Source organism: Hippoglossus stenolepis, chromosome 18 (genome assembly GCF_022539355.2).
Source record: "Hippoglossus stenolepis isolate QCI-W04-F060 chromosome 18, HSTE1.2, whole genome shotgun sequence".
Classification (NCBI taxonomy): Eukaryota; Metazoa; Chordata; class Actinopteri; order Pleuronectiformes; family Pleuronectidae; genus Hippoglossus; species Hippoglossus stenolepis.
Genome location: NC_061500.1, coordinates 20,698,330 through 20,712,896, shown reverse-complemented (window position 1 = coordinate 20,712,896; position 14,567 = coordinate 20,698,330). Strand labels below are relative to the sequence as shown.

General features: G+C 39.1%; 1 protein-coding gene across 4 annotated transcripts in view; it reads right to left on the bottom strand.

Annotated features, from left to right (window-relative positions):
* The window catches only part of fbxw2 (F-box and WD repeat domain containing 2), a 38,270-nt gene extending 24,092 nt beyond the window's left edge, over window positions 1-14,178 (bottom strand). Inside the window, exons 1-6 of one of the 4 annotated variants that reach the window (XM_035183827.2) lie at window positions 13,729-14,178; window positions 12,177-12,469; window positions 6,507-6,729; window positions 5,964-6,158; window positions 2,362-2,495; window positions 2,174-2,260 (exon numbers count right to left, since the gene is read on the bottom strand). In XM_035183827.2, the coding sequence (XP_035039718.1) occupies window positions 2,174-2,260; window positions 2,362-2,495; window positions 5,964-6,158; window positions 6,507-6,729; window positions 12,177-12,443 (906 nt within the window). In that variant the 5' untranslated portion in view covers window positions 12,444-12,469; window positions 13,729-14,178. Of the gene's footprint in view, window positions 1-2,173; window positions 2,261-2,361; window positions 2,496-5,963; window positions 6,159-6,506; window positions 6,730-12,176; window positions 12,470-13,649 lie in introns of all 4 variants that reach the window. The other 3 variants (XM_035183826.2, XM_035183829.2, XM_035183828.2) reach the window with 3 other exon arrangements.
* Between the last annotated feature and the right edge of the window lie 389 nt (window positions 14,179-14,567).

Below are 14,567 nucleotides of genomic sequence, written 5' to 3'. Positions count from 1 at the left end.
GTAAGTTTTTACTGCTATGCGGATGTCACCAAGTTATACCCATCAATAAAACCAGAACAGTGTAATCAATTAACTTTTCAAGACATAAAAACCTGGATGACCCGCAATTTTCTTCTATTAAACTCAAATACAACAGAGGTTCTAATACTCAGCCCTAAACACCTTAGAGATACATTATCTAATGATATAGCATCTCTAGATGACATAGCCCTTGCTTCCATTGAAACAGTCTTTGATCCCAATTTGTCCTTTGATTCTCACAAATTTCTAGGACTGTTTTCTTTCACTTATGAAACATCTAAAAAATATGACACACGTCCTGTCTCAAAAAGATGCAGAAAAGCTAGTCCATGCCTTTGTTACATCCAGACTTGATTATTGTAATTCCTTATTGTGGCATTTGACCATGCATCCGGGGTCCCCCACACACAACCGGAGACACAACTGTTGCTTTTCAGCATTTTATTCCTCACAAAGTGCAAACAGTGTGAAAATTCAGCAGACTCAACTCAAAGTGTCCAGCCGTTTCTCGGCTAAGCTTTCTTCAGTGTCCTTTTGTCTGTCCCTCATGTGTTTCCTGGTTTCTGTCCCAAGTGTCTCTCCGTGAGCTTCTCTCATGTCCTGTGTCTCAGTTCTGAGTGTCTCTCCCAGGAAGCTCCGCTGCTGCCTTTTCAACCTGAGGATCAATCAGCTAACAGCTCTCACCTGCGCTGATTGATCCTCTGGTGCAGGTAAAGGTGCTCTCCCAGCTACCTCCACACTTATTATCAGGCTCCAGCAGTAAGTCGTTAAAAGACTCTGCAGCTTGTCCAAAATGCTGCAGCACGTGTCCTGACAAGAACCAAGAAAAGAGATCACATTTCTCCTGTATTAGCCTCACTACACCGGCTTCCGCTTAAATTTAGAATAGAATTTAAAATTCTCCTCCTCACCTACAAGGCCCTTAACAATATGGCACCATCGTACCGAAAAGAGCTCATAGTACCATATCCCCCCACCAGAGCACTGCACTCCCAGAATTCAGGCTTACTTGTCGTCCCTAAAGTCTCTAAAAGTAGAGTAGGAGCCAGAGCTTTCAGCTATCAAGCTTGTCTCCTGTGGAATCATCTCAGAGTTTCAGTTCAGGAGGCGAACACCCTCTCTACTTTTAAGAGTAGGCTTAAAACCTTCCTTTACGATAAAGTTTATCGTTAGAGCTGATTCAGGTTTGTCTTGGACCTGCTCTTGGTTATGCTGCTATAGGTCTAGAATATCGGGGGACACATGAGACATGGAACTTCTCTTACCTCTTCTCCCTCTTTATCACATTAATGTCTTATCAATACATGTTAATGATTTGACTTTTTCCCCGCAGTCCTTGTGCTTTATAGTTTGCAGATCCAGGACCACAGCTTTGGCCACATCTTGGATAACGATGGTGGATGGCGAATCAGAGATCGTGATCGTAGTGGTTCATCGAGGATCATGTTGGCTGATCGTGATCACATTGGGGAATCCTCTACGTGTTGGCAGCTGATCGTGGATAGTGGTGATGGATCATGATAGTGTTGGCAGCTGATTGTGGATATAGGTGGTGGACCATGATAGAGGTGGCAGGTGATGGTGGATCCTGATAATGTCAGTGGATCATGACGATGTATTGTGGATTATGGTGGCATCTGATTGTGGTGGTGGATCCTGATCGTGGTGGCAGCTGATCGTGGACTGCTTGATATACAATATGTCTATTCACATACACTACCATTAATGGCAATACCTCCTCAATTCATTCACTTTCCATTATGTTACAAACTGTTTCTTCTAATCAATGTTAAATACTCTTATTTTGCTGATGTTTTCAGTTACACGTGGCATCAATTGCACTTCTGTCCGTCCTGGGAGAGGGATCCCTCACATGTGGCTCTCTCTGAGGTTTCTACGTTTTTTCCCTCTGTTAATAGGGTTATATTTGGTAGTTTTTCCTTACTCTTGTTGAGGGTTAAGGGCAGAGGATTCACACCTTGTTAAGCCCTATGAGACAAATTGTGATTTGTGAATATGGGCTATACAAATAAGTTTGATTGATGGATTGATTGAGATATAGCAGCTAAAACATGGGAATAACAGCAAAACAATAAAAACAATTATTTTGTTTCTCTATACTTCAAAAAGTAGAGGGAAATATCAGCATTACCTTAATTTCATACTTATCAGCACTGAGGAGGATATAGTCACCAGGACTGTGCATCATAGATTCTACTTCACTTTTCTGGAGTAACACCTTTGGAGGAGATGACAACACAGGATACACATTTCAACATCAGGCATTTCAAGATTTAACTCCCAGCACATATTAACACCTTGACGAGAAGGTGAGCTGACCTTAGTCACCCACTCAGTGTGCCCAGTCAGAGTGTTGAGACAGGCACCAGCAGACAAAGCCCAAATCTTCACTGTGAAGTCTGCAGAGCCGCTGACCAGTATATCCAGCTCATCATTGTAGTCCACACTGAAGACTGAAAACAACCAAAAAAGTATTTCTTTTGAAAAACAGTTAAAAAAAGGGAATAGTGTTTCCCATTAAATATCTAGAATATGGCGGCCTGCATTATTCTAATGTTTCCAGACAAGCCACCTCACCTTCGGGGCGGCTGTCGCTCAGGAGGTAGGATGTCCTCTAAACATGCCAAATTGTCCTTGGGCATGCTTCTGAACCCAAATTTTCCCCTGCCCCTATGTAATAGAGAAAGTGCTGCACATAGATACAGTATATGAATGGGTGTGAATGGGTGAATGAATCTGTACTGTAAAGCACTTCGAGTGGTCATCAAGACTAGAAAAGTGCTATATAAATACAGACCATTTACCTCAGTATCCTCTTTTAAAAACCCATTTATAATTTTTTACATAAAATGTCTATTATCTTTTGTTTGGTTTATTGCATTGGCCATATATTACTATTCTGCATACTTATTATTTGACTACTTCTTATTCTTCTTCCGTATGAAATTTCGTCCCGCTACTCCTCCCGCAGTTTTGTCATACAACCCCAAATCAGACAAAGTTGGGACGGTATGTTAGATTTAAAATTAAAACTGAGAAAAGTGATTTATAAATGATCTTTGACCAGTATTACAATAAAAACGATACAAAGCACATTATTTGATGTTTGACCTCATGAATTGTATTGTTTTTTCAAAATAAACACTTATTTCAATTTTGATTCTTGCAACATATTTCAAAAAAAGTTGGGACGGTAAAGCATTTACCACTTTGTAATGTTGCCATTCCTTTTCACAACACTCAAAATAGGTTGAGGGACTCAAGACACCAAGTGATGAAGCATTTCAGGGGTCATTTTGTCCCATTCTTTCTGCAAACAAGTCTTAAGGTGTGCAACAGTACAGGGTCTCCGTTGTCAGATTTTGCGTTTTAAAATGCACCACATATTCTCTATTGTGGCCAAGTCTGGACTGCACGCAGGCAAGTCCAGCACGCCCAACCTCTTCTTCCGCAGCCATGCCTTTGTAATGTGTGCACAATGTGGTTTTGCATTGTCTTGTTGCAATATGCATGGATGTCTCTGGAAAAGATGTCGTCTTGAAGGTAGCAGATGCTGCTCCAAAATCTCTATGTACTTTTCGGCATTAATGGTGCCATCACAGAAGTGTAAGTTACCTTTAACAAGGGCACTGACACAACCCCATACCATGACAGACCCTGGCTTTTGGACTTGTTGCTGGTAACAGTCTGGATGGTCCTTTTCATCTTTGGTCTGGAGTACACAGCGTCCATTTCTTCCAAAAAAGACATGAAATACTGACTCGTCTGAGCACAATACACGTTTCCACTGTGTTATGGTCCATCCCAGATGCCTTCGAGCACAAAGAAGTCTACGGCGCTTCTGGACACGGTTAATATAAGGCTTCCTTTTGGCACAGTAAAGTTTTAACTGGCATTTGTGGATGTAACTATGTATTGTAGTGTACTGAAATTCCTCCAGATTCCTTGAATCTTTTACTGCTGTTATGCACTGTAGAGGATGAAATATCCAAATCCCTTCCTATCCTTCTTTGAGGAACACTGTTTTTAAACATTTCAATAATTTTCTCACACATTTGTTGGCAAACTGGCGATCCTCGATCAATCTTTGCTCCTAAAGAGCTAGGCCTTTCCTGGATGCTGCTTTTGTACAAAGTCATGATTACTTCACCTGTTGACATCACCTATTTCAAATCACTACATTTTTTTATCATTCTACCTGATTACTAGCCCTAAATTGCCCACGTCCCAACTTTTTTTGGAATGTGTTGCAGGCCTGAATGACCGGAATGGATGTATATTTACAAATAAAATGAAGTTGACCAGACAAAACATAAAATATCTTATGTTCATACTGTCTGCAATGAAATACAAATCAAATTAAATTTAGAAATCACTGCTGTCTTTTATTAATAGCATTTTCCATACCGTCCCAACTTTCTATTAGTTGGGGTTGTACATGCACATCAAAACATGTGGCTCGGTCGGGGATAGTGTGCTATGACTTTTCTAAGACATTCGCCAAACGGTTCGCTTGAAAATCTCCAAAAACTGCGGGGAAAAAATTAATAGGAGTCAAGGTCTCTCGCCCATTTAGAGCGAGAGTGGAGCAGGACAGATTTTCAGCTACTTTTTGTGTGCCTATACTGCTCTCAAAGCCACAAATGGAGGTTGTCATACATGATTTTTAGATCAAAATGTAGTAAAACGTGTTAGCTTTGCAGAAATGTCACTATGAAATCTATCAGAGCTAAACTTTTGGATGTTTCCATTTTATTAACTTTAGTTCTCCGTTGGGTCTAATGTTAATTTTAAGAGGTAATTTCTGGAAGGAGCAAATCAGTCAAACTTTTCTAACTCCCCACGGTCACAGAATGTAGCTTTCTCTTTTCCAGTGTGTTTAGCCAGGAAAGATTCCTTTGATGTCTTAGATGTTGCGATTCAAGCAGCAGCATGATTTTAGAAGGCGAAGAGGTATTGAGGATGACTACTGAGCAGGCCACATTGCAGTCTGTAGACAGCCATACAAGCCAGTAGCCAGTCGGATTTATCTTAAGCCTCTGCGTTCGTAACTATTTTTTGTTTGTTTTGCTGGCTGTTTGGATCGGCTCCGAGGGTTTGAATCAGTCTCTCTCTCTCTCTCTCTCACCAACCTGGATCATGCTATAAACATGCAGCTTTTATAAATGTCTCTCTCGAGCCGGCAACAAGCACTAGGCACACATTCAAAATGTCTCGGCAGGAGGAATTTTCTACTTATTATTATTATTATTACTACTGCATGGTCACGGTATGGTCCATAACGTTTTTACTACAGCCATAGTTTCAGCTGCAGTTGTAGCATGCAATGCAGTTCTTTCTCTCACACGAAAACTTAGTCTTTGTACCTGCCACTCTGAATCTGTTGCACGTGAGAGTGACCTTTGTGTGTGTGCAACGGCACCCCCATTAACTTTGTGGGAAATGCTGGAATATCATTAAAAGGTAATAATATCAAATGCATTCATGTAGTTTTTACATATCGCAGAATGCCTATTTATTCTGATAGAGCCACATATCAAACACCAACCTTCTGGTTAGTGGACGAGTAGCTCTACCTCTTGAGCCACAGCCACCCACACAAGATCACCTGATTGCTGTTCATGTAATTCACAGAGTTTTTTTCTCGTTTTGCGACGACAAGGATAGTTTTGTTTTATCGTCTCAACGAAGTTGAACCGACACCCGTTTTAGCAAGAGGGACTGGCGGGACCTGGCTGTAAGTTGTGCAGGCCTATGCAACTTGCATAATGAGTGTATAAGGCTTTCCAGATCTGGTTATATCCAATCCCTCATATAAATATGAATCATAAGGCAGCTGAGAAAAAGCAGCCGAGCTCAGTGTCACCCCCCCACCAGAACAGATATCTGCTGTGAATTTAGCACAATTAATATAAGCCAACCTGCTCCTGTGTGGCCACGGAACTGCTGGATTTTAGACCCACTGCTCCACTCCCAGCATGCAATAGTGTTGTCGAAGGACCCAGTCACCAGCTTCTGTTCATCAAACTTCACTGTGGCGCAGGTGTGTGTCTGAATTCCATAAATGCACTGCCCAGTGCGCACATCCCACAATTTGGCAGAGAGGTCATCAGATCCTGAAAAACAAGAAGACTTCCCAGCTCTGCACATCTCTGTAATACTTGTTCCAGAACAGCAATGTGATGTCAATATGAGTCAAACCGGTGTCCTAATTCTATCTTAAAAGGCGCAATTTGTATTAAGGCGGCCCTCCTTTACAATTTAAGAAAATTTAAAGATTTAGAGTTGTGATGAGATTGACGAACAAATATGGAGTATGGATGGTAAAATTTTAGATTTTTTATTTATTTTACTTTCCAATAGTCATTATAGTATACAAAAGTGGTTTGTTCAAAATAGTACTGTTTGTATAGTACAATAGTAGTTTGCCAAATTGAAAAAAACAAAAAACAGTGAAAGTGTACCTGTGCAGAGGAGGCCATCTTTATAGTAGAGGGCATATACTCGAGCACTGTGACCAATGAGGGATGATGTCTCAAAGGCTTCCTGATCTTTCAGCTGCGTCATACGCAGTTTGGCCTTCAGGTAGACTCCCTTCCAGTGTGGTGCATCCTGAATGGACTCATCAATCCTCCAGCCCAGCTCCCGACACACACTCTGCCACACTTCTGGACAAGAGTTTATCACCTACAGTGAAATGGACACTTAGTTAGTTTTTTTGTATAGTTTTGTACTTGTGGTGTTTCTATTCTGAGATTGAATTATTTGCGGATTTCCCTTTAACTCATTAAGACCATATGTGACATATGTGTGTATCTCTTGTAGGTGTGTCTGGGCGACAGGTCCCCCTCCCTGACTATTTCTATTTATCACATTTAAATATTAATAAAATTGAGTTTAATATTGGACATAACCCAAGCTAAATTGAGAAAAATGAATCCCCCCCCACAGTTTCTAAATCAACCAATTAAACAAATGTAATTGACAACTGGGTTCAAAGTCACTAGCCACGCCCAGGCATGATTACTGCCAGATCTGTTCAATCTAAACATCATTAAAGTGGACCTATCTGGAAATATGAAGTAGGCTAAAAGCAACAGATGATGCTACAAACTAAAGAAATTCCAGTAATTGAAATCTTACAAAGCTATTGCTTTTGGACTACAGCAAACCACGGTGAGAGAAATACTTCTTCAAAGAGCACAAACCCAGACAAACATCTAAAGAAATGCCAGCCTCACTAGCTTTAGTCAAGGTCAGTCTTCATGATTCCACAATAAAAAAGGCATCCAAAGGAGAGTTGCAAGGTGCAAACCACTTCTGACCAAAAAATACAAAAAGGCTTGTCCCAAATTTGCCAAAAAACAACAGAATAATTACTATTCGCTGTGAACTGATGAGTCGAAAGTAAAACATGGGTCCTGTTCTATCTGTTGTAAAGCTAACACAGCCTTACACAATAAGAACATCATACCAACAATCAAACACAGTGATGTGATGGCCTGTGGCTGCTTTACTGCTTCAGTACGTGAATTCTGCTCTCAACCAGAATATCCTGAAGGAGAATATCCACCCAGCAGTTTTATGACTTAAAGCTCAAGCTCAATTGTGTCAGGACAATGATCCAATGCACACAAGCAAGTCCACCTCTGAATGGCTCAAACGAAATAAAATTTAGGTTTTGGGGTGACTTGGTCAAACTCCTGACTTGAATCCTATTGCAATGTTGTGTTAAGATCTTAAATGGGCAGTTCATGCTTTAAAATCCTCCAATCCTCCGACTTATTTAAAATAATTCTGCAAAGAAGAGTGGGCCAAAATTCCTCCCAATCAATGTACACGATCTGAGATGATTAAATTAGATAAATAAGAAAAAATAGAAGAAATCAGGAGGGGGCGAAACATTTTTAACAGCAAAGAACATGCTTTTTATGAGCTGTATTGTATTTTGTTTGTTTTTTCGGCAGTCTTAGTCCACAAAAAAGAAGTTGTTCACACAATGGCTGATGACCTGACTAAGGGGAGTGACAAAATTCTAGTTACTTTTGACTAGAATAAGTACTTGTAACTAGTTTTTTTAAGACCACAATGAAATAAATTTAAGACCTATGTCTAGTATGACAGATTCGAAGGAATATCAGAGTCCCAGAATTACTTGCACTTACCCATAATTGAAGAAAGGGTGAAGTAGCCTAGTAAAAAAAAAAAACTTGAAACACCACGGTATCCCCCAAACTACAGGCAGACAAAGTAAAAATACATAGGCTTTTTCCACACTTAAAAGCGTGCTAATATCTATATCATGCTAATATCTATATTGTCGAGAAAGACATAAAACACACACCCCGAACTATGCATGACGCCAAAACAGTTCTTAAAAAAACAAAAAAACATTTTAAGAATATTTCAAAAAGTATTATTATTTAAAAAGCTATTTTTCTATGAATCCACAGAAAATGTGCTATATTGTGTTATTTATCCTTATTTGGATAGGAAATTACGATATTGGGAATGGAATGCGATTTTTTGTAATTATTGCATATTGTTGTCCTACCAGGCCAGACTGCAAAACACCTAAAGGGATAGTTCACTGAAAATTTTAAATTCACCCATTATCTACTTACCACTATGCTGATGGAGGGGTGGGTGTTTGAGTCCACAAAACACTTTTGGAGTCTCAGAGGTAAACAGTGCTGCAGCCAAATCCTATACAAGTAAACTGGACCCCTTCTTCAGAGACATAAAAAAACACAACATGCCTCTATATTGCTCGTGTGGTGTCATCCAAGTGTCCGCAAGCCCCGACATTCATATTTGACTCGAAACAGCGTAATTTAGACCATGTTTTAAGCCTAAATTTCCTCTGATATCACCGGGAAAAAACCACACACACTCTCCCTCAAGGGCCCCCGTGTGTTCGCACCACTACGTACACCTGGATAGGGCTGGGGCGACGCGCCGATGTAATCAATGTCATCGATTATGTAAATAAATTGATTTGCGCAACATGCGTCAATGCGCCGTAAGAAGGGTGGCTGCGCACAGTCAAAGCATGGACTCACGTGAAGAGCAAGCTGAAGAGCAAGCTGTAGTGAAAAGAATCGCCCACCATCATAGGTCACCAACAAGCGGACTACGGTCCGGAAGAGACCCAGATGCCGTTCTATACGGACCGAGACCTGTTATTAGATTTTGACTAACCGTTTCTATTTTAACCTGCTCAACTTTTCTCGCATTTCAGTAGTCTTATTTTAACCTGCGCAGCTTTTTCCGTGTTTACGGTGGCAGCACATGGTAGTTTACTTCTCTCAATGAACAAGAGAAAGTGGGAAGAAGGAGAAAAGGTGTTAGAGCTTAACTGTAAGTATTTGTTAATATTTGTTGAGATTGTTTATATGTGTAACGTAGTTATATATAAAGAAAAAAGAAGAAAAGGGGAAAACTCTAACTTAAACTCTAAAATTAAGCACTTTATTTTAAGATGCCTTTTTCAAAAGCTCTTTATTTAGTTTTTAAATGTAAACCTTATTTTACTTGAAATGAGAAAAGAACATTTAGTTTATTATTATTATAATATTATTAGAGTACCCTCGAGTTCAGTGTGAAAATTAATAATAAACATTGTTGAAATACTATTGAATTGTACTTTATTTTATTGAGTTTTTGACTTAATAGAGACATTGATACAAGTACTAGGCTGCTTGAATTTACAGTGTATTGATATTCCTCCATTAAGTTACTTGAATTTTAATTGGTTTTCATTTATTTTGTTGGTGAAAAGCTTAATTTAGATTGATATATTCCTTTTACTTGAATGGAACAAGCTCTTGCATTAATTCTATTTTGGAGAGATTTTGTAAGGGATTGTAAAAGGCTGATTAGCAGTTCAGATTGGACTTTTTTGTTGTGGAATAATGACTTCATTATTATATTAATCGAGTAATAAAAAATAATCATTAGATAATTGATAAAAAAATTATCGATATCTGCAGCCTTACTCTTGGAAGACGCCTCAGGAGCAGTATGGAGGCATGTTGCGTTTTTTTCTGTGGTTTTATTCTGTCTTAAAAAAGTGGTCACTTAGACTGCAACACTGTTTACCCCCTGAGACTCTGAGTATGACTTCAACCACCCCTCCATCGTCATAGTGGTGAGTAGATAATGAGTGAATTTTCATTTTTCAGTAAAATATCCCTTTAACAGTGCAGCAGCAGGCCATACAGCTATAGCACTTTTGTCAGAAAGAGTTGTCATATCAGATGATTCCTGAAAGGGAAGGATGTCTCATGTCACTGTGAATGTTTTTCTTGATTTCTATACACTATAAAAGAAATTCTTGAATCTCCCTCACATGAAAGGTGCTAGTAGTTACAGTATGGTGTCACCTTGTATCTGATCCTGTAGCCTCCGTAGAATGGTATTGCAGACCACAATGACTATGATTGGTCAGCATGGTAGCATCACATTTTCAAGTCCATGATTGTCCATGGCCAAACTATTGTAATGGAGATGTCAAGTATTTGTTGTTCTAGAATATGTTCTCAAAAGAGAAACCACTATCATTTGTGATCTGCTGCACTTTCTTTTCCCTGTAAGTTTCTGCTTTGAATCAAAAAGAAGAAGCTAATGGGCTGAGAATGACATTGTACAGCGGAACTAGGAGAAACACTTTACTCACCCCAACATTTGAGGTGGCTTTGTGATATAATTTTCTTACCACTTGTGTGTGTATGCGCTAGAGAGGCCCAAATAGGCTCTGACAACATCTGAATCCGCAGATATGCTTGACTCATCCGCCCATCAACCAGCCGCAGAAATTATATTCGCTAATTTAGAGACCTGCACGAAATTCCACTCCGCCTCTGCTGGTAATATATTACACTTAAGAAGGCTGGTTTTAATTAAATTCCAATTCATTTAAAGTAGAGTTGTTTGGAAAATTGAAATGGTAACAGATATTTGCATAATCAAGGAGCCCCTCTGGTGACATTTCGGGAAAAAATATATTGTGTGGCAGCAACTTATTTAGTTGTGGGAATGGGATAACTAGGGGCCACTAGATATAAATCTGTTCTTTACTTTTTTCCTTACTCTTGTTGAGGGCAAGGGCAGGGAATGTTGCACCTTGTTAAGCACGTTGAGACAAATCGTGATTTGTGAATATGGGCTATACAAATAAAATAAAATTGATTGAAATGTCAAACTGAACTGAAGAAGCCTCTTGGATGAGAGATGAAACGTTTCACTTAATCGCATGATATAGCCTCTATAATGAGATTTAGTTTGACACACACTGGTCTGCACTGACTCTGAGACCACACTATTGTGGAGATGTTTGCAATTACTAGCCAATAAAAACATATGGACCTATTTTTGTGCGCCATGGCTTTGTGCATATGGTATTTTGGTGACAGGATGCGCCTGTCACATCTGGAAACAGGGATAGATGTACTGGGTGTGTTAGCGGCGGGGATTTGCTTAACCAACCAGAGATTGTTTTATATTTCCCTTATCCTTCCCATAAGTGAAGTGTCACTTTGGTGAGGGCTGACTGCGCGAGTCTCAGAGAGCAAGAGGAGGGAGGGATGGGGGCTGTCACAAGGGTAAATCTGTAAACTATATATCTCCTGTTACAAATTTTTTATTTTTTTATTTCATAGGATATTCTTACTGAAAAGCAAGGATAAATGTAATAAAACAATGTCTGGAAATCTCAATCTCTCCACGTTTCCAGATGCGCCAGGCATATCCTGTCACCGAAGTGCTGAATGCACACAGAGCTCCCTGTGCACCGGACATTTAACTGCCCTTTGCACAGTGCACTATGGTGCAAAAAAATAGGGCCCGAACCCATCCACTATTCATGAGAAATCAACTGCAAGTCCGCAGGTATAACTGCAATCTACGCATATGCGCCCAGCATGAAATTACGGGGCATGGTTTGCTTCTTATAAAAACTTATATGACTGAATCTTCCTTTGTCTTTCTACTTAGGTACCTGCGGAATGATTGATCCCTTTGCAAAGGCTTTAATAAAACTCACAAAAGAAAATTCGAGAGGAAACACAGACATATTTAAGACAAACAACAAGTACCCCATAACACTGTGAGATATAAGGCTGCATGATATTTACCTTATTCCACTGCTTGCAGACCAGGCAGCAGGTGAGGAGAGTCTGAGGGTCCAGCCAGTGTAGCAAGTAGAAGGCAAGCTCCAGAGGGAGGAGACGCAAGAAGTCGCGCTTGAGCAGTGTCTCCAGGCCATTTGACAGATGACGGAGCTGGGCAGCACCACTTAATGATATGAGGTGGTCTAGAGACTGGTTGCGCTCCTGGTCATTTAGAGTAAGGAAAGTAGCAGAGATGGACTCCAACCACCCCTCAAAGGCTACCTTCTCCATGGGTACATGAGAGCAACCTGCAACACCTACAGGAAGAATGCTGGGTCTTAATTCATGTTTATATATTTTAGTGTCTCAAGCAGCCATGTAGTAATCTGATAAATGCAACGTTTGGGATATCTTTTTTTGCTGACCAATAAAATAATTCTCAAAATATTTAATTTGCAATGAAAACATTTGCCAAAAACAGATATAGGCAATACCAAATGTTTGATTTTTTACTTTCTTAAAATGTGTTAATTGTTCTTCTTGCTGTTTAAATTATATACAATTTTATTCTATTCTATTAATTAATTTACTACAAGTTTGCAATACTTGTTTAATTGTAAGCTTCATGACTTACACATAATATGGATACAATGTATTACAATGTGTCAACTACTAATATAACACAGAAGCAAATTCCATCAGTATGATCAGTATGTGATACACAACTGAAATTTCTTATGTCTTACTTCTTCTTTCTTTCTTACTTTGAATGGCTGCTTATTTACAAAAGAACAAAAACACAGGACATAATTGGTGGATTATGGAAAGTTAATTAATTCAATAATTTATCTATTCAAATTTCTAATCACTTGCTGGTGACAGATTTTAAAATAATATACGATTTGCTGTTTCATATCATTACCTCTGCCAACAAGGTTATAAATATATATATTTATATGGCTCATTGTTATCTGACAACAAATTCCATAAATAGCAATTATGAATAGTGTTTTGTTGCAAAGCCATATTTAATCTATGACTCAATTAAATGCATTTTTGAAAAGACTGGCCAAGCAATATCACCAGGCCTGACTGCACTGCCATACATTTGTAATAGTAATGACCACTATTACCATTGTCATTGTTGTCATCAGTTGAGTGTTACAAATGTAATCAAAAACAGCTGAAGGCTCTTTACAGTAGTCTTACAGCTTTCACAGCTATCGCTAGGCTAAAAATGGCAATACTGCCTTGTTGAGTAACCTTTGTATGTATGTATGTGGCACATGTAAAAAATGTAATTGTCACTTATTTGGGGGCAATTGATTTTACGTGCCACCGTACCTCAGTATGTTAGCTACTTAGCGTTAGCAAGGCAACACTACTACTATTTAATAGCAAGTTAGCAACTACTGGAAACGCCTCAACAATCCCTCGACAGTATTGGCTAGTACATAAAATACCATTTAAAACTGTTAACTGAAAATGTCCACCAACCAGAGGGTTGCAGGGAGCTCCTTAATCAGCACTCTTGGTTAGTTCACATAGTTCACGAAGTTAGCTGTTGTAAGCTAACCTGTCAGGAACCAACTTGAAAGGGCTGTCCAAGTAACTTAGCTGCGTAGCTTTGGAGCTAACGGTAGCTAATCCACGTGATAAAAGTACTTGATTCTTTCAATCTTTAAAACTACATCGTGTCTATTATTGTACAATCTGCACATTTCTCAAGACAATAGTTTTAACGCTAGGCCATATGGTTGAATAATAGAAGGCTCTGACATCTTGAAGACCAAAATATCTTGTGCTATCCTCAGTATGTGGGCGAATTGAACCCTCTGCTCTGTCTCAAAGGAGAAGGCGTATTGAAAAATTTGCTCCGAAAACATGCATTAATTGAGCACGTTCGGAAAAGTAAGTCTACGCACACACAGAGAGACACACACACACAGAGAGAGAAACACACACACATACATACATTCTATTACCAGATATTTAATTTGCCTGTGAGACAACACAGCGGGATACGATAGTTTACATGGTGGAGTAAAGTAGTTTCCGGTGTCGCGCATAATGTGGAACGGTGTGACATGTTTTGCCCGTGCCTGGTCTCTCTCAATAGTTCCGCTGTTTGAAGCGGCGTGAATAGATAGTTGGTATTGCGTTATTTTGAAGTACAGTGAGCATCATACATGGCCAGTCATGCAAGTAGCACAATACTTGCATATATATTTGTATGTTTCCCATTGTTTGTCTTCAGTTTGCAATTTTAACTTCTAAAGCACTTTATAACAGTGTTTTTTGAAAGGTGTTATGTAAAGTATATTATTATTATTATTATTATTATTATTATTATTATTATTATTATTATTATTATAATTACGCAAGATAATAATCATGTACAGTGTAGCTAGGTGC